Source organism: Miniopterus natalensis, chromosome 15 (genome assembly GCF_054644295.1).
Source record: "Miniopterus natalensis isolate mMinNat1 chromosome 15, mMinNat1.hap1, whole genome shotgun sequence".
NCBI lineage: Eukaryota > Metazoa > Chordata > Mammalia > Chiroptera > Miniopteridae > Miniopterus > Miniopterus natalensis.
The window spans coordinates 40,920,916-40,948,908 of record NC_142095.1 but is presented as its reverse complement, the minus strand read 5'-3'; the positions used below and the strand labels follow the sequence as shown (position 1 = coordinate 40,948,908).

Genomic DNA, 27,993 nt, shown 5'->3' with positions numbered 1-27,993 from the left:
ATGTCTTGGGTAGGATGGAGCTGAACTCGAGGGATTTCATTACAGCACTCAAAATGCTGCACAATTTAAAATTTATGAATTGTTTATTTCTGCAATTTTCCATTTAATAATTTTGGACCGCGCTTGACCACAGATAACCGAAACTATGGGAAGCAAAACCTCAGGTAAGGGAAAGCCACCATCTCTCTCCTCAGACAGCATGCAGATCCAGGTGAGGACGGGCGGCCCCGCGCGAGTGTCGATGGGGGACGCCTGGAGCAGGCAGGTACACCCAGACATAGAGAGTGAGCGGCACCAGCAGTCCTTCGACGTGGAAAGACTCACCAACATCCTCGACGGAGGTGCCCAGAACACTGCGCTCCGGAGGAGAGTTGGTAAGAGGATGGGAACGGAGCTTCTGCTTTGTGCCCATAGCTGTTCTTGGAAGAAGAGTCCTTCACTAGCAGTCCCACCTTCAAATAACAAAGTTTGCCCTCAAAATTCAACTCTTACAGATTCATTCCTTTGCACGCTAAGGCATATTTAACCTGCCAGCATTCCCCGAGCCCATCTGAGGGACAGAAGGAGAAGTCCGAGGCGGCAGACCACCTGGAGGCTGGTCCTTAGGCTGCTGCTGCACAGCTTTGTAACCTTGAGCAACTCCCCTTCCCAGCTCTGGGCCTCAGTCATCTCATCTGTCAAATGACAGTAATGTCTGACTTCCTTTCCACGGCCATGAGGCAAGTGAGTGGAAAGATGTGAAGGTGCCAGGAACCTCGCTCAGGTCCCTGAGCCCCCTGTTGCCTGTTCCTTGCAGAGAGCATCATCCACAGTGACCCAGAGTTTAGCCTGAAGGATAATTATTTCATGAGCCAGAATGAGCATTATGAAGCCGGCATTAAGAAGAAGTTCCACCTCCAGAGGGTAGCACAGCGCCTGGGCTGGCTGGAAGACAGTCGTGAATTATATTACGCTCACAGGTGCTCACTCCAAGGGCAGCCCCACCAGAGAGGAATTCACCTGGGATCACCCAGAAGCCCCAGCCCCATGAGCTTTTTTCCCCAACAAAGGCAGGACTGACTGGGAAACTAGAACTCAAGGTGCCCCTTCCCTCCTGTACCCTGCTCAGCTGAGGGTCCCTGGGCCGCTGTCTCCAATGAGCTGCTCAACCACAATGTCTCTCCCACACAGAACGCTTTCTGGAGACCTGGCCTTAGGTTTACATCACATCTTCGTGAAAGCTGTCAAGAGCCTGGGCTCAGAGGAGCAGATTGCCAAATGGGTCCCAATCAGCAATGAGTTCCGGATCATTGCAACATATGCACAGACAGAACTGGGGCATGGTGAGCCAGGGCCCACTCATGTCTCAGGAGTCATAGCTTTGTATACTGAATATGAAAGTGTTACAGCAGGTGGCAGTCAAGGGTCTGGACAAAGGGGTGGTGACTTTTTCTAACTTATATAATGTGTGAGCTCACGGTGGGGCAAATAGTTCCTTCTGGAAATGTCAGCAACCATCCTTGTCATCAGCTGGCCATGTGTCCCCCACATAGCCCAGGGGGGGGGAAGGAGAATAGTGCCCATAAGTATAGCTGGGAGGTACCCCCCAGTAACACTGGGGGCTGGTGCCTGCACACTGCTTCCAGGTGGGATTCCCACCCTGGCCCGATGTCTAACTCCCCTCCTTGATTCCAAGGGACGTATCTTCAGGGACTGGAGACTGAAGCCACCTATGATGCAGACACCCAGGAGTTTGTGGTGCACAGCCCCACAATAACTGCCACCAAATGGTGGCCTGGTGACCGTGAGTATCCACCCACTGCCCAGCCCCATCTGTCCCCAAGGAGAACAAAGCTGGATGGCAGAATATCACTGGCTTTGATGCCCAAAAGACCTCAGAGAGATTCCCTGCACTAGACTAGTGGCCTCCGGCAAGTCAGTTCACTTCTCAGAGCCTCAGGTTCTTACTCTGTAAAATAGGTGAGATGTGAAGGATTTCATCAGTGAGTGGCTGAGATTCCCCAGAGGAACTTGTAAGTAACTGAGGAAGTCGACCCAACCTTTGGGGGATGAGGCCAAAGCCTCTCTCACACACGCTGCCCCACACAGACACACACGTGTGCATGCACAGAACACACACACTCCCCACAATCCCAGTTTCTCTCATCTCCCAAAACTTGCCACCAGCCAGAGCACAGGGCGCTGGGATTTCAGTGAGAGAAACAGCCCTCCCTGCCCCTGCTCCAGATCCACCACCAGGCCAATCAAGCCATCGGCACTTCCCATGGCCACTGGGTGGCGTCCGCCTGGTGCTTCCCAGAGGCTCAGTGACTGGCCAGGCCCCAAGGAAGCAGTCTCACCCCAAGGAAGGCCCTCTTCCTCCGATTTGAGAATACACTTCCAAGGACACATCTGTGGTAGTTGGGGACCCATTAGGGAATGCTTATACAGAAAAAATATATATACAATGAATTGACGGAGAGGTGAGAGACTAACAGAGGGAGGAGAAACAGAGGCAAGAGAAATAAGAGAGGGACATAAGAGAGCAATGAGGGGACAGAGAGAGAGAAAGACAGACAGACAGAATGACTCCTGTCAAAACTGCAAAGAAAAGTAACCCACCTTTGAAATCAGGCAGAGTTCAAATCCCAGCTCTGCCTTCTCCAGGCCAATAACCTTGAGCTGTCACTCAGCTCTGTGAGCCTGTTTCCTTATCTGGAAAATGGGACTCAGCACCCTGCCCTGTAAGAACAGGAGACCACCAGCACAGGGTCTGGCACCACCTGGATTTTGATAAATGGTAATTAACTGTATTTATTATAATTAGGTTGATGGCAGAGTAATTTATTAATAGGTTTTTGAGGACAGAAAAAACAAAAAGCTTGTTCATTTCACTGTGCCTTTAGCTAAATTTATTTGGCTCTTTGGGGGGGTCCCCCTCTCTGTGATCAGTGACTTTCCAAGGTGCCCAGCAGCTGGGGTAGACGCAGCAGTGAGCACATCTCCCTGTGCCTCTGCGCCATGTTCTCACCGCACATCCTCACAAACATACCTGTCTCCTTGATCCCCCCCACAAAAGACTCAAGGGCTCCCACTTCAGTCAGAAAACTGTCATAGAACCAAGTTTTTATAGATGCCCAGCTTCCCCAGCTTGTTCCATTTGGGCTGTTTGCATTAAAATCCATAGCCTCTGTCAGGCTTTGACTTTGGAAGGAGCACCCAAAGGATGTGGACAGGTTGGGTCCCCTCGGTCTCCATCAGCCTCCTTGAGCCTCCCTACCCCATGGGGGTCTTGCCTACGTAATTATAAGGGGCTTGCTATGCAAACCTGACATTTAGACACAAGCCCCTATACCTCCAGCCACCAAATGGCTCTCCGTAAATCCCTCCAACCCAGTGTATTCTAGAATCAGACACTCACATTAAAGCTCTTTGGATGGTTCTTTCATTTCCAATAAGTCAAGGCGATATGAGTTGAGGGGTACCCTGAATAAGCATCCCTTTGTGTCCTGCATGCTACCTCCTCCTTGCTCAGCACCCCCCTCCCCCATGCCCATCCAGTCCTCAAGCTTCTGAGCATGCTGTTCCCTCTGCCTTCACACCCTTCCCCATGTGACTCCCCTGGAAAACACCCCTCATCCTCAGAGCTCCTTATGGTCCTCCCCTGACCTACATCCTCTAAGGCAGATCAAACCAACCCCATCCAGCCTCATAAAGTGCCCTTCCCTTCCCTATGCCACCATACTGGTCTTCCTAACCCATTATAGACTGGTGCACATCCAGGTTCCTGGTGGGGTTAGCCTGCTCTGTACACCAGGGCCTCACATACCAGGGATCACACTCTGCCTCTCCTCTCTCTGCCCTCAGTGGGACGGTCAGCCACCCACGCCCTGGTCCAGGCCCAGCTGATCTGCTCGGGAGTCCGGCGGGGCATGCATGCCTTTATTGTGCCCCTCCGGAGCCTCCACGACCACACCCCACTGCCAGGTAAGCTCATGCTGCTCCCTCCAGGACCCCAGCCAGAAGGAGACCCCCTACCAATGCTGCCTGCCTGAGGGCTTCAGAACTCCCTGGGGAAAGCTGGGACATGTCACCCTTGGGCAGGGAGGAGTTTAGTTGGACAGACCTAATGCTAATTAGCTCGATGATCTTGAGCAAGATTCAGCATCTGTCTGACCCTCAGCCTGGTCACCTGTAAGACAGGTGTAATAACCCAGTGTCACAGGCTGCTGTGAGGCTCAGGAGCTGCAGTGTGTATGTGTGTGGTGCCTGGCACACAGCAAACACTCAGTGGACCCACATTCCCAACTCTATCTCCTTCTAGGAATCACTGCTGGAGACATTGGGCCCAAGATGGGCTTTGAGCACATAGACAATGGCTTCCTGAGACTGGACCACGTGCGGATCCCCAGGGAAAACATGCTGAGCCGCTTTGCACAGGTGGGGGTCTGGGGAGTCTGCACTGCCTGGAGAGTGGACGGTGGCCCTCCCAGGCTGCTCCTGGCCCTGGGTCCTCCTCTACTGAGCTGAGTTGGGGACACTTCTCCCCCAGAGAGGCTCTGGTGTCCCACAGACCTGGGTAAAACCCCAGCTTAGGAGCTGTGTGATCTTGGGCAAGTCTCTTGGCCTCTGAGCCTCAGAGTTCTCTTGGGTAAATGATCACCTCATTAGGTGGCAGAGCAGTCATGGGATGGGGCGGCAAGGCAACCTGAAGAGAAGAGGGATGGGGCTGAGGATGACATGCGTATTTACCCACAGTGAGGCCTCGACACAACCAACCACTTAAACAGGCACCAGCCAAGTGGTGGAGAAAGTTCTAGAGGTCCACATTTTGTGAGGCATTACCTTTAGCTGTGGACTATGGGCTGGTCCAGGGTGTCCCAGGCTGACCCACACTTGAGGCAGTGGCTATTTAGCAACAAGCACAGATGTTTCACTTTTAACAGCAGCATAGTCATACGAGCACATTTTGGCTGATGACAGCCAGGCGTGTCGGCTCTGGGTAAGTGGTTTGAGGACTGTGGTTCCCATGGGGCATGGAGGACCACGGTTCTGGGTGTAGGCAGGCTGAGGAGCCCGGGCTCAGACCCAGCACTTGTCCTTGGTCTACCAGGTCTTGCCAGATGGCACCTACATCAAGCTCGGAACAGCACAGAGCAACTACCTTTCCATGGTGGTGACGCGGGTGGAGCTGCTGTTGAAAGAGATCATACCCCTGCTGCAGAAGGCTTGCGTCATCGCCATTCGCTACTCAGTCATCCGCCGCCAGTCCCAGCTCCGGCCCAGGTAAGGGGTGCCAAGAGGCTGGCCAATGCAAGCAGGGCTACCTCTCAGTCCCACAGTGCCTGGCCCTGACAACATCCCCTCCACCAGAGCACAGTGCTGAGAATAGGCATTACCCCTCAACACACACACACATCTATCTGGACCTGGCCTATCTGGTCTGTGGGGTCTCTACCTGCTCCCCCTAATTCCAGCTGATCAGCTGGCCTGGCCTGTGTCTGTCAAGTGTTTGGCTGCATTGGGCTGGGTGATCATGTGTCTTTGGCCCTGTACCACCAGACCCAACTCAGTCTGTCTGAGTCTAACTAGGTCCTCTACAGCTGTGTCTGGGTCAGCCGATTGCCAAGCTGCAGGTGACTGTGGCTCCTAAGTGGGTTCTGACAGGGGGTGAGTAATCACCTTTGTCAAAGCCCAGCTGTCACATCAGACTCCACAGGCTGAAGTGGGTTCTGTCTGGCTGTGAATGTCAACATCCAACTGTGGCGTGTCCAAGTATGGATCCATTTCGTTGTATACGGACGGCTGTGTTAGGCTGACACTTCTTCCACCCCTTGCACCAAATAGCAAAGGCTGAGTGTACCGTGTACCATCTATTTAACATGTGCACATGTATACGTGTGCATGCACATACCTGCACGCACACACACAGTTGCCAGATTTAGCAAATAAAAACACAGGACTATCAGTTACATTTAAATTTCAGATAAACAACAAATCATTTTTCAGAATATGTCCCAAATGGACACACCCAGGATGCAGCAAAATGCAGCCTGGGCATGTGGTGTCACAGGTTGAGCACAGGAAGAGAGGCTACAGCTGGGCAGAGGGCAGAGCTGGGCACAGAGGCCAGAACTGGGAAGAGGGCAGAGCTGGGCACAGAGGACAGAGCTGGGCAGAGCTGGGCACAGAGGACAGAGCTGGGCAGAGGGCAGAGCTGGGCACAGAGGACAGAGCTGGGCACAGCAGAACTGACTGAACTTGTGGTGCTGAGGGACAGACTTCAACCTGGCAGCTCCTGTCCCAACTCTGCTCAAAGTCCTTTGCCCTCTCTGGGTCTCAGCTTTCCCACTTGTAGAGTGCAGAGTGACATAATCAGGACTGGACCTTGGGGCATCCAGTCCAGGAGTCTGGTGGTGTTTCATGCCATCAGCTCAAGGATCCAGGAGTCCAATGCAGAATGGACTGAGGGTCGGATGCCAGGCAGACCTGAGGGCCACACTCAGCTCGGCCACCTTGTAGTTGCAGGAGCATGGCTAGCTGTCCCACCTCTTTGTCCCTCAGCTTCCTCATCTACAAAGTGGGGGCATTACAGCAATGGTCTTTCAGTGTGGTGTTGAGGATGAAATGCAATAAAGCATGCCCGGCCCTTGGCCCGGGGTCCTTTCCTCTGGGCCTCAGAATGCTGGGCTGAAGGTGTCTGCTTGGGAGAACAGGGACACTGGAAAGGAGTGCTGATGATGTCCTGTCTGGAGCCCAGTTTTCTAGGTTGCAGAAGTGTCCCAGGATGGTTATAATATACATGTCCAGGTGAGGGGCTACTGGCCTAAAGAAGAGACTCCAGGTTTCCCCCCATCAACCATGGGAGGCTTCTCACTGTCACGCCTTCTTCCAGTCCACAAACAGCTACTGCAGGAATAGCCACACATGCTGGACACAGTCTCAGGGCAAGGACGCAGCAATGAACAAGGCAGATACAATGCCCACCTTGGGACCCCACCAGGCCTGAGTTTACATCCTGTTAGTGATTAGGGGCAACGTACTTCCCACACCCAGCAAGTGCACCAGGGTAGTGAAAGGTCAAGGTTCAAATCATCAGGTATACAGGGCCACAGCCCTCACCCAAAACCCTTAGGACCACGTGTGTTAGAATTCAGAACTTCCCAGATTTCAGCAGGATGTGCTGTGATTTTTGTAAACCCCACCCACTAGGGGGCAGCACCCATAAGCAAATGTCAGTATTTCTGCAATAATAAGAGTGGTTATTCATGTTAGGTGGAATTTTAAAAGATTATTACTGGCCTCAAGTCCTTTGGGTCAAGTTTTGTAGTGAGACATGAAAACTGCCTGTTTTTAGGTTTTATGGCCTTGGGACTCTGGGAAGGTGAACAGCTTCTAACCCTTCCACTCTTCTTGCCCCCAGCGACGGGGAGGCAAAAGTCTTGGACTACCAGACGCAGCAGCAGAAGCTCTTTCCTCAGCTGGCCACGGCCTATGCATTCTACTTCCTGGCGAGCAGCCTCCTGGAGTTCTTCCATCAGTCCTACAGTGCCATTCTGGACAGAGACTTCAGCCTCCTGCCCGAGGTACCTGCTGTCTGCTGTGGGCAGGAGCCGGAGGGCGGCTGAAACTGTTCTGCTGGGTCTCCCTCCCATGGGCTTCTTCCACTTTCTCCTTCCCCAGCCTTCCAACATCCCATTGCACCCAGGGGGAACTACCCCGACATAGAAATCCACCCCCGTATGAGCTCCAAAAAGCTCCAAAAATGTTAGAGGAAATAATCACACATAGTATACAGAACGCAGATGTGCAATCTCTGATGCATATTTAAAACCCAAAAAGCTCTGAAAACTAAGAGTTTAGAACTCATTTGGTGACATGTTGGACCTGAACTAACCTGATTTATCCCACTGAGTGTAATAGCTTTCGCAGCAGAAATGTTAACGTGTGTGATCACTAAGGTTGCCCAGACTCCTCTTAGGAGTGTTACATATAATCAGCCTTAAGTGGTCTGCTTTACCTTTCTAAAATTAAAAAAATTATTCTGATTCTAAGACACAGGGTCTTGGATAAAGCTCTGTGAACTTGTGTGTACCCTTGTGTGTACACTGAGGCTCAGTCTGTGCAGGCCCCTAATTTTTGTGTTTTTCTTTCATGTTTTTATTGATTTCAGAGAGAGGAAGGGAGAGAGATAGAAACATCAATGATGAATCAGCGATGGCTGCCTCCTCCACGCCCCCTACTGGGGATTGAGCCCACAACCCAAGCATGTGCCCTGACCAGGAATTGAACCATGACCTCCTGGTTCATGGGTAGATGCTCAACCAGAGCCATGCCAGCTGGGCAGGCCCTGTGCTTTATAAGCATCGCTTCATTGATTCTTAACTGCATAGCAGGCACCGTTCATATCCAATCTACAGGTAAGGAAATTGAAGTGCAGGGAGGTTAAGAGATACAAACTTCCTCCCAGGACTTGAAAGTCTTAAGATGGTTAGGGGCCCGGACAGGCATGGCTCAGCTGTTGAGCATCGACCTAGGATCCAGGAGATCAAGATTCAATTCCCAGTCAGGGCACCTGCCCGAGTTCCGGGCTCAATCCCCTGTCAGGGGCGTGCAGGAGGCAGCCAATCAATGACAATTCTCTCTCATCCTTGATGTTTCAACTCTCTCTCTCTCCCTTCCTCTCTGAAATCAATAAAGATATTTTAAATTTAAAAAAAAAAAAAAAAGATGGTTAGGAGCTTTTAAGAACCAAAAACTCAAGCCAGGTCAGTACCTGGCAGCCCATTCTACAACCCAGGACAGTAGGTTCTTGGTGGACTTCCATCCTCACAGGCCAGCTCTCCAAAACCTCTGCTTGCCAGCAAAGTCCGTAACTCCTGGATGACGGTGAGCCCCTCCAGAAGCACCTTTCTCCAAGACCCTGCAGACCCTGGAGACCCTGGCCTGCAGGGCTTTCCTTTGTTCTTATTGTTCTCACAGCAACACTGCCTCATTCTGTGACCCTCTGCAAGTCACATAATTTCCCTGAATCTCCACCTTCTCATTCATAGAGTTGTGAATGGAGGAAACAATTCTTGCCTCAGTATACAGCAGGTGCTCACTGAGTGGTAAGCATGGTGCTAAGTGGAGGACCCCCTTCCATCACCTGCCCCTCTCCGGTTCTTGCAGCTTCATGCACTGAGCTCAGGTCTAAAGGCCATGGTATCAGACTTCTCCACCCAGGGAGTCGAGCTATGTCGCAGGGCCTGCGGCGGACACGGCTACTCAAAGCTGAGCGGCCTGCCATTTCTGGTCGCCAGGGTGACAGCCTCCTGTACCTATGAGGGTGAGAACACCGTGCTCTACCTGCAGACAGCCAGGTAAGGCTGAGGCTGGCAGGGCCTCCTCTGCCTGGCCCCTGGGCGCTGCTGCTTGGCTTGAAGCAGCTATATGATGTCCACATTGGGAGCAGACTTTGGGGAGTGCCATTTGGGGACTGTCCAACTCCCACAATATGTCTCCAAACCATCCACTTCTCCCCAGACTCACTGCAGCTCCCAGAGGGCCCTGTCCCGTCACCTGGACAACAGCATCAATCTCCCCACTGATGCTTCCACCCACTTCAGTCCTTTTTCCACAGGCAGCCAGAGGCATCTTTTCAAAGCCTAGAGAAGATCACATCTTTCCCTTGCTTAAAATTCTTCAATGGCTTCCCACAGCTCACAGGAAAATGCCTCACTCCACACTTCAGCCTCCAAGGTCTATGATCTGGCCCCTGCCCCACTCTCCATCCAGCTCTTGCAGCCTTCTGCCTCTGCTCACTCTGCCAGCCATACATTTCTGCTTCCCACCACAGGGCCTTAGCACTCCTCCTCCCCCTAAAACTCTCTGCCCCCAGTTTATTGTACGGCTGGCTCCCTCTCATCCTCCAGGTCTCAGCTAAAAGGCCGCCTCCCTGAGAGTCCTCCCTGACCTCTACATCTCCCCCCGACCCAACCCTTCAACACTGTCCTGTCTCCTTGGAGCAGTTATCACAATCTGAAAGTGTCTCTGCTTGTGACCAGGAGCTTTTCCCCAAGCTTAGCACAGGGCCTGTACACAGGAGACTCCATACGGAGAAGCAGGAAGGAGTGGCTGAGTTGACCTCCTCCCAGCAGGAGGTGTCTTTCCATCTCTCTCAATCTAGGGGGTTTCAGGTCTCTTGGCTGACAAGGCCTTTTCAGGTTCATCTATTCTCAGGTGACCAAACAGGGCAAGTACTTCTCCATGCAGGAAGGGTTTATTGGCAAATATTCTATATAACATTTCTTGGGATTTTTTAAAATATGTACTATTTATTGGGGGCTTTCCAAAATTACAAAAAGAGTATGACATCATGTACTAGAATTCTGTGCCCCACACTGTGCCAGGCACTTTCAGCTAAGTATTATTAACCTCACCTAGAGATGGACACGCTGAGGCTGAGGGAGGTGAAGTAACTTCTACAGCATCACCTAGGTCTCAGTAGAGCTGCAGGGAATCAAGGTGGTCTGAGCCCAGAGCCTGTAATGGCTGCATTATCATCAGGAAGAGCTAAGAGTCACCTGTAATCTTCCCATTCCTATCAGCATTCTTATACATATATATATCCTTCTTTATTCAGCTATGAAAAATTTTATTTCCTCAGTCACTGTACAATTCATCACAAATTCCCAAACCTCAAGATCCTAACCAAAAGAAAGGATTCTGTTTGCTCAGATATCAAAAGGGTTTATGTTCAGGGTCTGCAAGGTCTACGCAGCTCCATAGCTCCAGGCCCGTTTCCCTGTGAAACTAGAGCCTTGGTGCATACCTCCCTGAGGGCCTCACAGCAGGCTGGCTGGGGGTGGGATGGGGGTGCTTTGGAGTGAAAAGTAACCATCAGGGGGGACTGGGCAAGAATCTGGGTGGCCCTGGTTCTCCCATAGGGGACATAAGAGTGCATGTCTCTGGGAGAGAGGGGTGCTGGGCTGTCCCACAATGCTCCCCACCGTCTCATGTGCCTCCACCCCCATCCACTAGGTTTTTAATGAAGAGCTACCTGCAGGCTCAGGCGTCCCCTGGCTCCGCATCAAAGAGGTCTCTCCCTCAGTCTGTTGCATACCTGACTGCACCTGACCTGGCCAGGTGTCCAGCCCAGAGGGCAGCTGACTTCCTTCACCCAGATGTCTATACCAGGGCGTGGGCACATGTGGCAGTCAGGTGAGCCATAGCTGAAAAATCAGCCATCCCACTTGGGGGCAGGCTCCTTCCCATAGTAGGGCTTTTGAGACTGTATACTCTTCCAGAAATCCACCCCCTTCCCCAACCTCCCCCTCCCTCTCAGCTCTTGCCACCATGGGCAGAGAGAAGGGGAAGTCGCACCCCTCAGCCACGGACCACCATCCTTTCCCCATTCTGGTCAGGTTGGTAGAAGGCCATCACCTCTCTGGCCAATGTAAGGGTATTTTTAAACCTTTAGGTTCTTGTTGATTTGCAACACAAAGAATATACCCACATGTGAATACCACAAATAGATCAGTATGTAAATACCAATAAACAAAGCAAAACTCGTATATTTGAAATATCCCACAATCTAAAAATTCTCAAAAAGATGACTATATCAAGGGATAGAATTAGTTTATTTCCAGGGTTTAGTAGGCCCCAGGGAACAGGATAAGACAAAGCACTCAGTCTGTCACTCAGCAAATACTGTCAGGCACCTACTGTGTGCCAGAGAGGTCCTGGCCAAGCACATACACCATCAGGAAAAGACAGAGAGATTTAAGTACCTAAAAAGGAAACCTTCTGAACCCCTCCCCAACTAGAACACCAAAACAACCTGGAAAACATATTTTCAGTATATAGTAAGAGTTACCCCAACCTGTGGTCCAGGGGTGGTTAGTAGTTATCTCAAGGTCACAAGCAACTTGGGACATTATTTATTCCACAAGTGTTTATTAAGTGCCTACAATATGCCAGGCACTGTTCTTGGCACTAAAGACTTATCACTAAACCAGTCTGATAAACAGCCTAGGCCTCACAGAGCTAACATTTTAGTTGGGGGAAGTGGAGAGGGCAAAATAAGGGTGCTTAGGGTAATTAAGGTAATTAAGTGCCTTTATATTGCTTTTTGCTTGGAACTCAATGGGACATCTGCTTACCTATTCCCTGAAAAAGTAAAATAAATATTGCTTAATAAACAGTTTGCTTTGCCTACAAAGTCTAAGGGTCATAAGTAGATGAACAGGGAATAGAAAATAAAAGAATAAAGGTTAAGCAAATGGCAAATGACCAATTTAGTGGTTTGGAGGACAAGGGTTAGTTTTCTTTTAAGGTCACTTAGCTAGAACGCGGAGCAGGTGAGGTGACTTACAGGCCTCATTAGTCTTTAGAGAAGAACCATTCTCTTGGCTCAGCCACAGGAAGTCAGTCAACAGAACGGCCTGAAGACGTTGGATGGGGTCTTACAGCTCCAAGGTTGTGAACAACTCCATTTCTTACCAGCTATGTAACTCTGGGCCAGTCAGTTAACCTCTCCTGGGACTCAGTTTTCCCCACTGTAAACTGGGAATGACTACCCTTAGAAGAGTTAAAGAGGTCATGTATATCAAACATTTAGCTTTGTAACATGTAAGTGGTTAATAACTGGGAATTATTTCTACTTCTGAGGGACCAAACAACACCAGTCTCTTTCCCACTCAGTCAAGAAGCTGAACTTTTTTTCTTTGGCCTTCAGGCTCATAAAGGACTCAGTGCACCATTTACAGACTCTGCTGCAGTCTGGGGCTGACAAGCATGAGGCATGGAACCAGACCACTGTCATCCACCTCCAGGCTGCTAAGGTGAGCTGCCTGTCAGCTGAAGCTGAAAGGGACCCGTTTTTTTCCCCAACAGGCTTGCCTGCTGGGAAAATCTGAGCTCTGCCCTTATTCCCCAGCCCTGCTCAGCAGCTGCCCTCATTTCACTTCCAAGACTTTAGTCCATTTTAATTAAAGGATTTAACTCCAAAGCAATCTTGCTGGCGGCTCTTAGGAAAAATGTAATGAGGCAGTGTTATTGGAGTTGCTTCAGGTTGTTCAAGTATTTCTTCCCAGATAGCAAAGCAGGTCAAGTCTCCCCGTTAGTCCCACAGGCAATCCTTAGAAGTCTGATTGAATTTCCATTATGTTTTGTGTTTGTGCATAATTCACAGCCAGTCGGCAAATATTTGAGCACCCACCGAACACTAGGCATCAGGCTGGGTCCTGGGGGCTCAACAGCCCAATCGCAGCAGCAGTCAAGGAAGGGCTGTGATGGGGAAATGCAGGCTGACACAGGGCAGGACGGGGCAGGTGCATCTCTACCCACCCTGCGGAGTCAGAAAGGCTTCCCAGAAGAGGCATCTAGGCCAAAACTTCAAGGATGAACTGTAATCAGCCAGGCAAAAAGAGTAGAGGCTGTGGCTTTGGAGAGGAAGGTTTCCGGGAAAAAGGAACAACAGCTGCAAGAGGAGGCAAGACAAGGTGTGGTGCTCGGGGGGAATGCAAGTTCTCCCAAGGAGGAGCTAAAGGAAGATGACTGAGATGAGGAGAGGCAGAAAGGGGGAACGAGGAAAGATAGGCAAGTCCTGGAACCTTCTGCACCGCTGTGAGAAGTTTGGGTTGTTTTCTTTGCAATGGGAAGATTTTGCAATTTGTATGGCGGGGGGAGTGAACTGATCAGTTTCATTCTAGAATGATCATTCAGGCAGCAGGAGAAGGGATGAACTGAAGGCTAGACTCCAGTTAGAAGCAGGTGGTAGCTGTCTGGGTGAGGGCTGAGGGTGGTCCTGACCATGAATTTGGCAGAGGACATGGAGAGAAGTGGGTAGATGCAGAGATATTAAGGGGCTAAAAAAATTAAAATGAGCCCCAGCTTAGGCAGCTGTAAAATCAAAGGGATCATTTCAATCACCAGGCACCAGGCCCAGAAAACAGCAGCCTTTAAACAGGAGAGCCCTGAAGGAGTTTGCAGAGGCTGTCAGGAGGCAGGGATGGTCAGGCAGGCTCGACATGAGCGCCACCTGGTGACCAACCACCTCCATCACATTGGCAGATGCGGGTATTAACTGAGCCACGCTTGGTTCTGCTCAAGGTGCTAAATATCCTATCAACAAAGAGGAGGGTGAGCCAAGGCTGAACTCTCACCAGACTACCAAAAGGGGAACCACAGCCACCCATCATTAATCCGTTTTCCAAACCTATGTCCTACCTTCAGATGGACAGGACACTGTTAGCCAGGGTTACCCCATTTAATACACACAACCCTGGGAAGGAGAGTAGCATAATCTGTTTTAAGGATGCAGACATAGAGCTCGGGGAGTTAGTCCAGAGGTAGGAAATGGCTGAGTTAAGATGCTTTCCTTTCCTTTTCCTCCAGGGATTTAAGTCATGTCTGCAGGGAGCCACTGCGCATTAGTGAGGGAGGTGAGCCCCAAGCTCTGGGGGGCGCCATGGGTGAGCAGCTCAGACAGTCCAGGGGCGAAGAGCAAGTCCCTGGGCTTCCTGGGGCGGTGATGCCCAAAGCTTCCAAAGTCATAATGGACAGGGAAATCTGCACTTTCTAGACTTTGTGCTTTGGGAGGCCATCTACTCTACAGAAACCTCAAGCTCCCAACCAGGCACCATCTGGAAACCATAAATGTGCAGGTAGAGAGAGACCACAACACAAGAGAAGCAGAGAACAATGGCAGAGAGGCAGAGAAGAAAGCAGAGTGAGCCCTGGCCTAAGGCCTGGAGCTTGTGTGACCTCAGGCAGCCCTTCCCTCTCTGGGCTTTCACCTTCCTGCCTGTGTAACAAGGAGGCATGGAAGAGCCCTTTAGGCCTGATGGGCTCTGATCCTATCATCTTAGCCCCTGCCTAGGAGAGATGTTAGTCCCTAGGAGCCCTGGAGCAAATGCTGGCACTCATTATAATCCAGCCTCAGTCTCTGGCGGCTTTGGCAACAGAGGGCAGCAGTTAAGAGCTCAGACTACGTGAAAATGAGAAGTACAGCATAGGGAATGTAGTCAGTAATATTTTAATAACTATGCGTGGTGTCCAACTGGTACTAGACTTATTGGGGTATCATTTTGTAAGGTATATAAATGTCTGATCACTATGTTGTACACCTGAAACTTATATAATGTTGTATGTCAACTGTAATTAGAAAATTAATTATTTTTAACAAGAGTACAGATTCTTAACTGGGAGGTGAATGCCCCGGTTTGGATCTCGTTGCTACCACTTACCAGCCATGTGACCCTGGGCAAGGAACATCTCTCTCCAGGTTTCAGTCTCCTCATTCACATAATGGAGCTAATAATAGTACCTACCTTGTAAGATTATTATGAAGATTAAATGAGTTAATGCATGTAAAATTTAGAGAGGTACCTAGTATATAAATACTATACATCTACCCCACCCCCAAATTACCCAGGAGGCAAGATTTAAATCAACTTGCACCAAAGTAAACAAAGTATAATTGTGTCCAAAGCATGATGCCATGGTTTAACTCAGCCCTTCACCTAAGTGTGGAGGGCACCTTCTCTCTCTGGTCCTAGTCCTGCTTTCCAAGGGAGAGGCCCAGACCCTCAGGCAGCTCATCATCACTCCATTCCTCAACCCAAGGCCCTGAGGATTTAAGGATATGGCACTCAGTTTAGAGCAGGGAAGCAGGCTAGGTGAAAAAAGAGTCTCCTGTTTTGCCAAACTGGGCCCAGTTTGAGCAGCAAGGGCTGTTGGATCCAGCAGGGGAGGCAGAGCACACCTGCTGCTCTTCCACATCCAAAGGCTGCAAACCCAGCATGGCTGTGAGCACAGGTCTAAGTGGAAAACCGGTGTCATTAGCACCCATGTTAAGCCTCTCTGGGAAAGGCAGTTTCTTTCCAAGTGAAAAACCTGATTAGATCTCTGGCCTGTTGAAAACTTTAATGACTGCTGGACCCCCACAGAACAAAATTCCAACGTGTCATTCACAGCCCTTCATTACCTGGGTGCCTCTCATCACATTATACCCCAGTGCTCAGTCTCGTTAAACTGCTGCCTCCTGAAAGGACAGCTCTTTTCACATGAAGTTCCCCCAGCCTGGAATGACCCACTCCTTGCCAGGACGCTCTAAGCCTGCTACTAAAAGTCACTACCAGCAGCATAAGCACTAACAATCTTTACATTGTTAGGATGTAAAGATTCCCTATCCTGGAATCTGCATTTTTTACAAGATCCCCAGATAATCTGTATGCACATAAACATTTGAGACCTGTTTTACATGCTCTCCTTTCTGTTCTTCTCCCATGGAACTCATACATCCTACCAGTTAAAAATAATATGTGTGTTTGTCTTGGGAAGAGTAGGGCAGAGGCACCAACCAATCAAAAAGGATTTCAGTCCTAAGGAAAGCAGAGTCCTGAGAGCCTCCTGCTGGGTCGGGCATTAATGCTTTAGTTGCTGGGCTGTGGGAAAGAAGGGGTCCCAGAGGAGCCTGGTTGGCATGGGGGACTCTCGCCTGGTTGAGGTCAGTGGTAACTTACCAACTGGTTATTTTAACTACTAACAGAGCCAGTAGTTGCATATGGGCTAAATTACGGCTGCTTACCTCAAGGAGTTTACTTTCTCGCTGGGATAAATTCCATGTATATCTTGAACTCCTCCTTTCTCACCCCAGGCACACACATGCACACAAGTGCTTGCGCACACACACTCCACTGCCTAGAACATGGCAGATAATAAATGTTTCTTAAGAAAAGTGGTGGTGTCCTCCACTATCCCCAGGCCAGCTCCAATTCTCCTGTATCTTTTCTACTTTCAAACCTACTTGAAATTTCCCCAACCAAAATGAGAAAACTAAGGGCCAAGTTCCAGAGCCCACCAGCCCCCAACATACAAATGTGCACCCACACACTGTCAAAAGGGCTCAATAAAACCCATAGTGAGCTAGGAGAAAAGGCAGTCACTTGTCAGCCTGCTGGGAAACACATGGTCGCAGCAGGCTCATTCCAGCAGGCTCGCCGAGTTCCAGGATGACTTCTGGAGCCAGAAATCAGAAAAGAGAGGCTAATGCACCTTTGTGTCTTCGTAGGCACACTGCTACTACCTCACTGTGAAGAGCTTTGCAGAAGCTCTGAAGAAACTGGACAATGAACCAGCCATTCAGCAGGCACTCCAACGCCTCTGTGATCTCTTTGCCTTGCATGGCATCCTGTCTAATGCAGGTGACTTTCTCCATGATGGCTTCCTGTCTGGGGCCCAAGTAGATGTGGTGAGAACAGCCTACCTGGACCTGCTTCTCCTCATTCGGTGAGTGGCTGACCCTCAAACTGTGCGTGTCTTCAGAAAATATCCCTAGACCCTTTGTTCACCTCACACTCCAAAATTTTCAGCTCTAAAACCTTGCTAAATGGAGTCTGGCAAACCAGCAACAGCCCTGGAGAGGTTTACACCCGAGCATTATTACACCAACATAAAGCATTGTGGACTGATTAAAAAATGGAAAACAGAAATAAAAATGCCTAAGAATAAATTACCTAACTACCTCCATTGAACTCTTGAACACTGTCAAGGAAATAGGAATAGTATCTAAGTAATACAAGTAAAATGAAGCCTACTGCATATGAATAATACGTATTAATAATAATGAGTCCTAATCATAGCTAATATTTAAGAAGCACTTATGTCAAAAGCTTTTACACGCATCACTTCATTGAATCCTTACAGCCTTTGAAGTGGATACTATTAATCTCCCTATTTTACTGGGGAGGAAATCCAGGCTTAGTAGAGTTAAGTACTTTGCCCAAAGTGACACAATTAGCCAGAGGAGGAGCCAGGTACAATCTGGGGCCTGTCTAACCCCAGAGCATGAGCTCTTAAACTATATGTTAAGGATAAGGTTGGGCTATTGTTTATTTCAAAGTATATATCCTTGTCTTTGTTCAATGTGCTTAAGCAAACTCTTACTAAGTTGACTAAACTTACTTTAATCCTCCCTTAGCTTCAGGATGAAAATTTTTTTAAACCTAGTAATCATATACTGATTTGTAAAACAAAATTACAAATAGTTTTTAAATGCAACATTAATACAGTGCAGTTTGGGTCATGACATACTTATGCACTGATTTAAAAGCATATCAAAACCACCCTGGCTGGGTGGTTCCGCTGGTTAGAGCATCGTCCTGATACTCCAAAGTTGTGGGTTCGATCCCCAATCAGGACACATTCAAGGAGCAACCAATGAATGCATAAATAAATGGAACAACAAATTGATGTTTCTCTTTCTCTCTCCTCTCCCCTTCCTCTCTCTCTAAAATCAATAAATAAAATTTTTAATAAATAAAAATGTATCAAAACCAAAGCCCAACCTAACCAGGGTACTAGAAGAAACAGAAATTGAAACAATACAAATTAGTCACCACTGTCCATAACATGAAAAATGGGCTAACTTGAGAACACAACCTTTTTAAGGAAATACGATGCCTGCTGTATTGTGGGGAGGAGGGGTGATACATATGGGTGTGTGACTTTTCCCCCTAGAACCACCAAGAGTTCACATTATCAACAAGACTAAGAGAATTTAAAAAAAAGATTTTTGAAATTTAAAAAATAATAATATATTCATGATGGAGGTTAAAAGAAAAAACTAGACCAAATTATTTTATTTTTAACAATATGCAACATGTTGCATACCATTTATGACTCCACATAAGCACCTCACAGAGAGTTGATGGTCAGTAAATGTTCAATTAAACTATAAAAAGTATATTTGATTCAATTATGCCTCGGGTATTAAACTTTTCCTAATATAATTGGGGATCCAGTGGTAGAAACCATTAATAGCATAACTGAGTGCTGCACTGTTTAAACCCACGTTTATCTAACTTTCCAAAAGCTTGGCACTGAAAAGCACATGAAGACAATAATGTTCTGGCCCTGATTGGCAGTGATGATGAAACACAAAAGAAAGATCACCTTAACACCTCATATGCATAATTTTTATCTACAACAGCATTTTTTTTTTTCCTCACCGAGGATATTTTTCCCATTGCTTTTCAGAGAGGGAGGGAGGAAGGGAGAGGAGAGAGAGAGAAACATCGATGTGAGAGAGACACACTGACTGGTTGCCTCCCACATGAGCCCCAACTGGGGCCAGGGATCCAGCCTGCCACTGAGGTACGTGCCCTTGGCCAGAATCGAACCCAAGTCCCTTCATTCCACAGGCCGACACTTTAACCACTGAGCCAAACTGGCCAGGGCTGTAACAGCATTTCTAAATGCTTGACTTGACTCTAGAAACTTACAATTCAAGACAAAACAGACAGCATTGATGCAAACAGACAATTGATGCAGGCATCAAACCCACAAATTGATTTACTCACATTATGGTTCCTAAGTAACCTCCCTACCACTGCAGGGTAATTAGGTATGTAACAGACTCCATGCTTTTAACAGTTCTGTGTCATAATGCCCAGTCTTGATGATTCAGTCTTGCCTCAGATTTCTGAGATGACAAATGAAGGATGGTACATTATTCTAAGTGACACTAAGAACCAGCTCTCTGTGTAATGATAGTTAACTGACCCAGATAGTTTTTAGTTGTTTAAGTGACCATAAAATCTCAGCTGAGGGACTTCTAGATAAAGAGGGCAGATTGAACATATGCATTTACTTTGTTCCCTCCTTAAGCCTCACTAAAACATCAGCAAATGTGTTAAAATTTTAAAAAGGTATAAACCCACAAAGAGAAAGAAAACAGGAGAAGAAACATGAAAATTGGAAGTAGAAGAACAAACAGTGACTTAGTAGACCTGAGGAAAGTGAATCATTCCCTAGAAGTGGGAAAAGCAGCCAAGTTACACCGAAGAATCCCGAGAACTAGCAGGACCGTGTACCTCTGGCAATGGGGTAAAGGTGACTGACAGGACGGGCTGAAAGTCCATTTCAGAAAGAGCTGAGTCCCCAGTCCCTCTCCTCCTCTGTGAGTAGTTTTAAGTTTCCTTGACCCCACCCTAACAGACAGGTAAACAGCTAAGGATGAGGCTACTCCACAGAAAATAGGGGCTTCAGTAAACGTTTAGCTCATGAGCCGCTCCCCCAGCCCTCTTTTCCCATGGTTCCCAGAAAACTGTCAGCCAGGCTAGTTCCCTGCAGGAAGATGGTAACATGATCCTCCCTGGAGAATCTGACCAGCCCAAAGGAGAGACACTGACACCAGGGTCCCCTGATGTCCACACAATTCACCCCATAGCCACCCCACACTGACAAGAACACCCAGACTTCTAATCAGCCAGTTAATGCCTCACTCTCAGCTATGATTAGACACTCAGGGATCACCAGACACCTGAGGTAAGCCCCAACATGAAAGAGACCAAAGCAAGTAAGAATAAGGCAACTTGAAAGCCACAAGAGAATCCTTAGGGAGAAAAAAACTTTAAAAGATCAGTAATACCTTCAAAGGGTTACGAGGAGATATTGTGACCATAAAATAAGAATTTCACTTCTTAAAAAGTAATAGAGAACAAAAATAAGAGCTCTATGAAATTTAAAAAATGAGAGTGGAAATGAAAAACCCAACTGAACGACTGAAAGATAAAATTGCAGAAATCTCACAAAAAGAAAGCAAGAAGACAAAAAAATAGGAGAGAAAAAATAAAAATAGTAAGAGGACTGATCCTAACTGTCCATCATCTGAAAAACAGGTTGAGAAAGAGGAGACAGAGAAAACAGAAGGGAGCAGATCACTAATAAAGTAATTCAAGAAAACACTCCTCAAATGAGGGCTATGAGTTTCAGATTGAAAAGGGGCACAGATGCTTAAAGCCTAGAGAAGATAAGACAAACAGACATATAAGTCAAACATATGGTATGCAAAATAGTGATAAATGCTATGAAGAAATGAATAGCAGGAAAAAGGGGATCAGGAATGCTGGGGTGAGATGGGGGGCGGTGGCTGTAATTTTAAATAGGTCAAAGGCGACCCAGGGAGGATGACATCTGAGGAATGATCTAAAGGGGGAAGGTGAGAGGAGGCATGTGGTTGGCTGGGAAAAGAGCATTCCAAGCAGAGGGTAAGTACAAAGGTCGGAGGCCAGAACCTGCTTGGCACATCCATCTAGAGACCAGAGAAGAGGCCACAGAGGCTAGAGGGGCATGACTGAGGTAGAGACGAGAGCAGAGGTGGGAGAGTTAAGGGCAGGGATGTGGATCCCTGCAAAGACTTAAGGCTCTGGCTTTTACTTTGTCTGAGAACGGGAGGGTTTTGAGCATAGGAGAGACATATTCTGAAGTAATCTGCCGTATATTTCTAAAGGATCACTCCAGCTGCCAGATTAAGAATTGACTGGGGAAGGGGGACAAGAGTGAAAAGCAGGAAAACCAGTTAGGAGGCTGCTGCAATCATCCAGGTGAGAGATGGTGGTAGACTGGACCAGGGTGATAGCACTGGAGGTGGTGGGAAGTAGTAAAAGTTGGGATATATTTTGAAGATAAAGCAGGATTTGCTGACAGATTAGATATGGGGTGTAACAGACAGAGGGGAGTTTAGGTTTTTGGCCAGCACAGAGTTGCCATTTACTATAAACGGAGGAGACTATAGGAGGGTAGGCTTGGGCAGGCTGGACAACAGAAGGGTCTAGAAGATCAGGAGTTTGTTTTTGAAGATGTTAAGTTTAAAGAGCCTGTTAGAAATCAAGTAAAATGTTAATAAGCAGGTGAGACTGGAGAGAGAAATTTGGAAGTCACTTGCATAATGCCATGAGAAGGATGGTATCACAAGGAGTGAGCATATGAAGCGAAGAGGCCCAAGCACTGAGTGGTGGGCTCCTCCAAAGATGATGATGGGGTGACCCTGACAAGAGGTATTCAGTGGGGTGGTAGGAATCTAGTCCAAGAGAACAGGCAAAAGAGAAGTGGAAATAGCAAGCACAAGCAACCATAGCACTTTCAAGGAGTGTCATAAAGGGGAGCCAAGACATGGGGTAGATGACTGAGACAGAATCAAAAGTTTATGTTTAAAGTGGGAGAAATGACAGCATGTTTGTACACGGATGGGAGTGATCCAGTAGAAAGGGGAAGTTTGGTGTTGTAGGGGAAAGGCAGAACGACTTCTGGAACGCTATTCTCTAAGACAAGGAAGGATTGGCCTGAGGTGAGAGCCCAGGCAGCTGACCTGCACTAAGAGAAAAGGCACTGTGGGTATAAATGCATGGGAGGAACTTGCGGAAATGCTCTCACCACTTTTATCAGTGGAAGAGGAAGCAGTCATTTAGGTAAGAGAGATGGTGAGGTGGGGAATGTAGATTCCAGGATAGAAGAGAAAGTGTGAAATAATCATATAAGAGAATAAAAGAGTAAATGAATTAGAGCAATATAATAGGATTACTGGGCAACTCTAAGGGCCCGGTGAGCCCTTATTACCCCAGTCAGTATTGGTTTTCCAGCCATAGCTACAAAGGTGGTGGCACAAAGTCAGTGGAAAATTAAAGATTACGAGGGATAGGGTTTTGCCAAACAAGTATGGCAAAGCAAGAAAAATTGTTGAATATATTTCTGAGGGAGTGGCCTAACAAACCATGAAGTTTCAGCTGGATAAGGAGTCCAGGGGGATGAGGCACGTTATATAGGTGGTAGGTGCCAGTAGGGTCAAAGAATTATAAACAGCCCTACATGAAATCACCTCCTAATGATGATATAGGGTCATCCAGAAAGGACTAAAATAGATCCAGTATTCCAGTCTCCTCAAATGCTTTGTGAAAGAAGAGTTAGGGAAGAGTTTAAACAAATAATCACACGTTATGTTTTACATCCTTTGGTAAAAAGAAAGAAAAGGATGTGAACATTTCTAAAAAATATTTCATTCAATAGGTTAAAATAAAACACACTTTGTTGCTTGAAAGGGAAGAAAGAATATAGAAGTCAAAATACTAGAGGGAATAAGCTAGAAAGACAGGAGGTGGGGAAGGAAACATGGCTGAGATCACGGAGAAGCTGCAGATGCTGATGATGTGTCCTGGTGTATGATCTTGGCAAAGATGACAGAGGAAGGCTGTAGAACAAGGTCAATGGAGCAGAAGATTCGAGGAACTCAGGAGCTGAGTTGTAGAGGAACATCCACATAGACAGTGAAATCACTAAGAATTAATGACAGCAGTGTTGGAAAGAGGTCAGTGAGCCTGGAGGTAGGTCACTGTTACAGGACAGATGCGGTAGGGACCTGGCTCATAAGCTGTGAACAGGATACATAAAGTCATAATAATATGTAGGATATGTACAGTCATAATATTTAAGCACTGAATATTAGTCTGGCCAAAACTGTAACTATACTGGGAGGCAGGAAGGTGACGAGGAGGAAGCATAGGTTGGGGTGGGGGGCTGATAGGTAAGGGTAAGAGGAGGGGTGCTAAAAAAAACCCTCATCTGTTGTAATAGAGAGTCAATAGATAATATCTATAAGTGAACAAACAAGAAGCAGAAATACCAACAACTTATTTAAAGACATTCAGGTAAAACCCAAAAATATCAGTGAAAAGACTGAAATTGATTGCCTCTGGGTAGGGGTGGGGATGAGGGGTAGGAAATGGAGGTGAGAGAAAAGGGCATGCTGATTTTAAATAGCAAGCCTTAAACAACTATTGATTCTTTATGCTGTACATATATAACTGATCAAAAATTAAAACCTGAAAAAAATTAAAGCTGAGTTGTTCCCAAGTGAATGATGATGCAACCTCTAATGAGGTGGTGTTGTTCACCATCCCAGATTAATCAGCTTCATAAGAGCGGTCAAAAATACTCACACACTCTTGTGTTTTTCCTCTCAGGAAGGATGCCATCTCGTTAACCGATGCTTTCGACTTCACAGATCAGTGTTTAAATTCAGCACTTGGCTGTTATGATGGAAATGTCTATGAACGTCTGTTCCATTGGGCTCAGAAGTCACCGACCAATACTCAGGTAGTTGAACAGAACACATTATAAATTGTGTAAGAGAGCAGAGAACAAGCAGTGAATACACCTCCCATGTTTTCCCATTTTAATTGATTCCCATTAGGTTACAAATCACTTGGCATAGCATGTCTGTTTAAAATATTTTGAGAATACATAAAGAAACCAGGAGCAGGGATGTGGCTTGCCAGGAACTCTGAGTCTGGACTGTAATCAGCAAAATGCACTGCTCAGAATTTGATAAAGGGAATTAAGAGGAAGACCCAAGCTCTAAATCATGGCTTGACACACCCAAGGGCATACACACATAATGGCAAACGGGCTTTTAAGTAACAAAAATAAAATAAATCACACCCCACCTTATTTTCAACCTCCAAACTCTCAGTTTTATGTTGATAATGGTGGGTATCCAGAGGTGACAGAAAGCTTAGATTGTGGGGACGGGGGGGTGTCTCTCAGACCTGACTGCCTGCTAGAGATGCCTCCTTTCTCTTCACTTTAAGGAACACAATCCCAGGAACACAGAAGGCTGCCACACTGCCATCAGTAGCCCAGGAAGCCATACAAATGACAGCTACAAGGGTTATGGAGGAAAGACCCCAAGCAGCCCTAGGAGAGAATATGGAACGCTAAGTCACTAAGAAGAGAGGGTCAGGGTCCCAGACTCTTCTCTGAGCCTCACTGGGAAAAGTTATGAATACCAATGAATACATTAACTGGAGTAAAGAAAAAAACCCTGTATTTAGAATTTGAGGGACCAATATTTAATAGCAGATTTGATAAAAAACAAAGTCCATAGATACACAACAGATTATTTTAAGCTCTACTATGCAAATATGTTCCTCAGGTGGTGAAGCCTACTCCTTCACCTCTTAGGTCAAGTGTCAGGAAAAGTGTCTTAACACCTCATCAAATTGGCAACTCTCAGGCTTTCATTCACACTTGCCATAGTGTCAGGCTTGCTCTTAACATTTTGCGTCCTGTCATATCCATAGCTTAATTTAACATGGTCATCTACAGTTATAGCACAACCGTTACCCCCAAGATGTTTGTGATAGAAGGCCAATCCATTTTGGTCATTCCCTGACTCTAGGAAGGCATCCTTTTAACTCAACAAGGAAATTCAACCAACTTACTAAAGAAGGTATGATACATTCACTGCTTAGTACAGTTAAGCTAATACTAGTGTTTTACTTTTTGTAATGCTTAGATCTCTCTACTTTCTAATATTTAAATCCTGGCATAAAACTACAGCAGTCTTCCCACTCCAGAATAGCTCCTGTGGTCTAAAGATAAATGCTCCAGAGAAAAACCTACCCCGCTGTGACACCTGTCAGGAAATGATGACATAACCTAGCTCAAAACCTGTTTTACTAGCAACACAAGGAAACATGCCAGTTCTCCTGACCCCTCATCTTCACTATCACATGTAGGGGACTTCCTTATTGTTTTTTGTTTCTAATCTTTATTTTAAAAGAATTTAATCTGGATATTATATGAGAGCAGGCTTATCTAAATGAGGGGCATGACTGACCCACAGCAACAGATTTGATAAAATTTTGATACAATTCATCCCATTCACTTTTCACTTTTCCCTTGCCTGCCACTTCATTGTGAACAAGGACAGAGCATTCACCTTCCTAACTCCAGGGTCTATCAGAGTAGACACTTTGCATTCATGGAATAAACAAACATGGTTTTATGACCTACACAGTGAGACAAAGGAACTTCCTGCATACACAACACTGCAGACTCTTGCCATCCTAGCTTCCATTACCTTGCTAAAAAAGTGACAGGTCCAGCAAATAATTTAGGAACTGAGATTATAAAGGACCTTGGAGAACTGGTTCAAATTAGTTAAAATGATAGGCAGTTTGACTGCCAATATATAGCCAGCCACATAACCTTACATTTCTGGCTCCTGTAGAGACCTCCAAATGGCACTTTTAAAGTGTATTTTTTTTAATCTGCTGTAGATAATTTTGAAACTGTAATAGACATTTTTCATTTGCAATAGAAGAAAAAGGTACACTACAGGTATGTGTTTCAAATAAATTAAAACAACAGCTATGTTAAAACAAGCCTTGTAGACACAAAAGTACAAATGGGAATATATTTCCCTGACATTTTCTACCAAAAGAAAGGTGCTATGCTAAGCTAAATGTCTTAGAATCCTAAGCCAGTCTCTCTTCTGTCTGAGCAGGTAAGTGTTGAGTTTTTTGCCGAGACTGGATGATGTGCTCTCCCACGGTTTACTCAAATCATGGTGTCTGTTTTTTGGCTTTTTTCCTAATCTGGATGCTATTTCAATCCAGTTTTTCCAAAATGAACAGCAAAAGGCTGTTGCCCCTCCTTACATGAACTCAAATCAAAGTAATTCCCTATAGATGCAAGCAGTGGAGGAAACATTGGGATAGTCTCAAAATAAGAATCCTATTTCCCCCAATTACTCTATTGTAAAAGTTTGTCCAATTAGTTGCTAGATACCTTAAACACACCGATTCATTCAATCATTCAACATATGTATTGAGCATATGCTATAAGGTACTAAGGATACAGTGCAGAGCAAGAGTCATTCAAGGAGCTTACAGTTTTAGCCTCGACAGCCAAAAAATAAAAAAGTAAATGTTGCAAAAGATGAGAATAGAGCTGTGAAGGAAAGAATCAAGACATTACAAAACAATGGGGATAACCTATTGTGGCACAGACTATTGCTTACCTGATTCCACCTTCTGACTCCTTGGTTTATGGTTAATGTTCAATATCAAAGGGCCTCAAAGAGTTGAGCCTTTTATTTGTATTAAATTCCAAAAGCAAATGATAACTGTGTTTTTTAATTGGCCACCTGCATCCACAATTTAAAATCTGCTGGAGAAAACGAAGGATGCCCTTTGGAAAAAATGTTTCTCCATATGTTCATACAAAATGAATTTTAAAAATAATTTTTAAAATAAAAAATCTTATGTAATGTTAATTTTGAAACTAAAAACTTAATTTGAAAGTAAAAGTTATTAATCCTGGCAGAAATATTCTGTCTTAATAATGCACTTCTTTCTACAAACAGGGGAACCCTGCCTATGAGAAATATATAAGACCACTATTACAAAGCTGGAGATCCAAGCTATGAAATAACAGCATTCAAGAGGCACTGCTATGTGATAATGGTAGTATGGCATATATATCATTAAAATTTTAAAGTACATATGTATGTATCTTTTAAAGAGAGTCATTATCTTCTACAGATAGTCTGAAGTGAATGAAATATCTGTGATTTACTTCAAAATAATCCATGAGAGGAAAAAGGGGGAGTGAACAGTTGTTGATGTTGGTAAATGGGTACAATGGTGTTTAAGCTATTCTCTCTTCTAAATATATTTGAAATTTCCCACAATAAAACACAGTAGCACTATCCAATTGTAGCATCTATTTTGTTAAATGCCAGGGTTTTGTTTCAGATCCAGCAAAAGCCAATAATCTCGTTAGTTATATTTGTGGCTATAGCTCACATTTATCCAAGGGTTTAAAAGGACATACACATGCATACACAATCCTTTTCCAAAAGTGCCTATACTTGGTGTAATCTAAATAAAATGTACAGCCCTAAGACTGCAACTAAGTATCAATTTTTAAAAAATCAACTCTTCCACAGAAAATTAAAACTTCATAAAAGACATAATTATTTCAAATTACCTAAATATACTCAAGCTACATTTTTCATATCATTTTCAGTTACCTAAGTATATGAAACACTCAAAATTAAATGCCACCAAATTAAATTGCAGAACCTCTCAGCTGGCTGTTTTTCCTAATTTACTCAGATAAATAATAATTTAGTTGTTAATAATAAATCTGTGAAAATTTACCAAAAGCAAACTTATCCCCAGTAAACTGGACAAGGAAAAGACCTCACAAGTTTTTAACTTTCAGAACCTTGGAAGGGCAAATATTATTCCCATTTCCATACCTGTTTTCAAACCAAGTAATTTCATCTCATGTTCACCTCATCTAACTTAACCACAAATAAGTGGCTGGCTTGGTTTTGTCTTAGGAACCACTAATCAATTTGACGTAGGAGACAATTTTCTAAAAAGATAACTTCATACTAGT

The 27,993-nt window shown here is 46.0% G+C and overlaps 1 protein-coding gene across 1 annotated transcript; it reads left to right on the top strand.

The window, feature by feature from the left end:
• The first annotated feature begins 145 nt into the window (after positions 1 to 145).
• Positions 146 to 27,993, top strand: ACOX2 (acyl-CoA oxidase 2). The gene is made up of 14 exons (XM_016205496.2): positions 146 to 374; positions 797 to 959; positions 1,171 to 1,322; positions 1,676 to 1,783; positions 3,847 to 3,966; positions 4,304 to 4,419; positions 5,093 to 5,265; positions 7,403 to 7,565; positions 9,151 to 9,341; positions 11,002 to 11,181; positions 12,698 to 12,803; positions 17,036 to 17,253; positions 23,763 to 23,895; positions 26,951 to 27,993. The coding sequence occupies exons 1-14, from the start codon at positions 146 to 148 to the stop codon at positions 27,011 to 27,013; spliced, it is 2,115 nt and encodes a 704-aa protein (XP_016060982.2). The 3' UTR covers positions 27,014 to 27,993.

Excerpts from the sequence above, each read along its gene's own strand:
- ACOX2 (XM_016205496.2), top strand. The coding sequence starts at position 146 with ATGGGAAGCAAAACCTCAGGTAAGGGAAAGCCACCATCTCTCTCCTCA. Across the intron at positions 1,323-1,675 it reads ACAGACAGAACTGGGGCATG|GGACGTATCTTCAGGGACTG; the intron begins GTGAGCCAGGGC and ends CTTGATTCCAAG. Across the intron at positions 3,967-4,303 it reads CGACCACACCCCACTGCCAG|GAATCACTGCTGGAGACATT; the intron begins GTAAGCTCATGC and ends ATCTCCTTCTAG.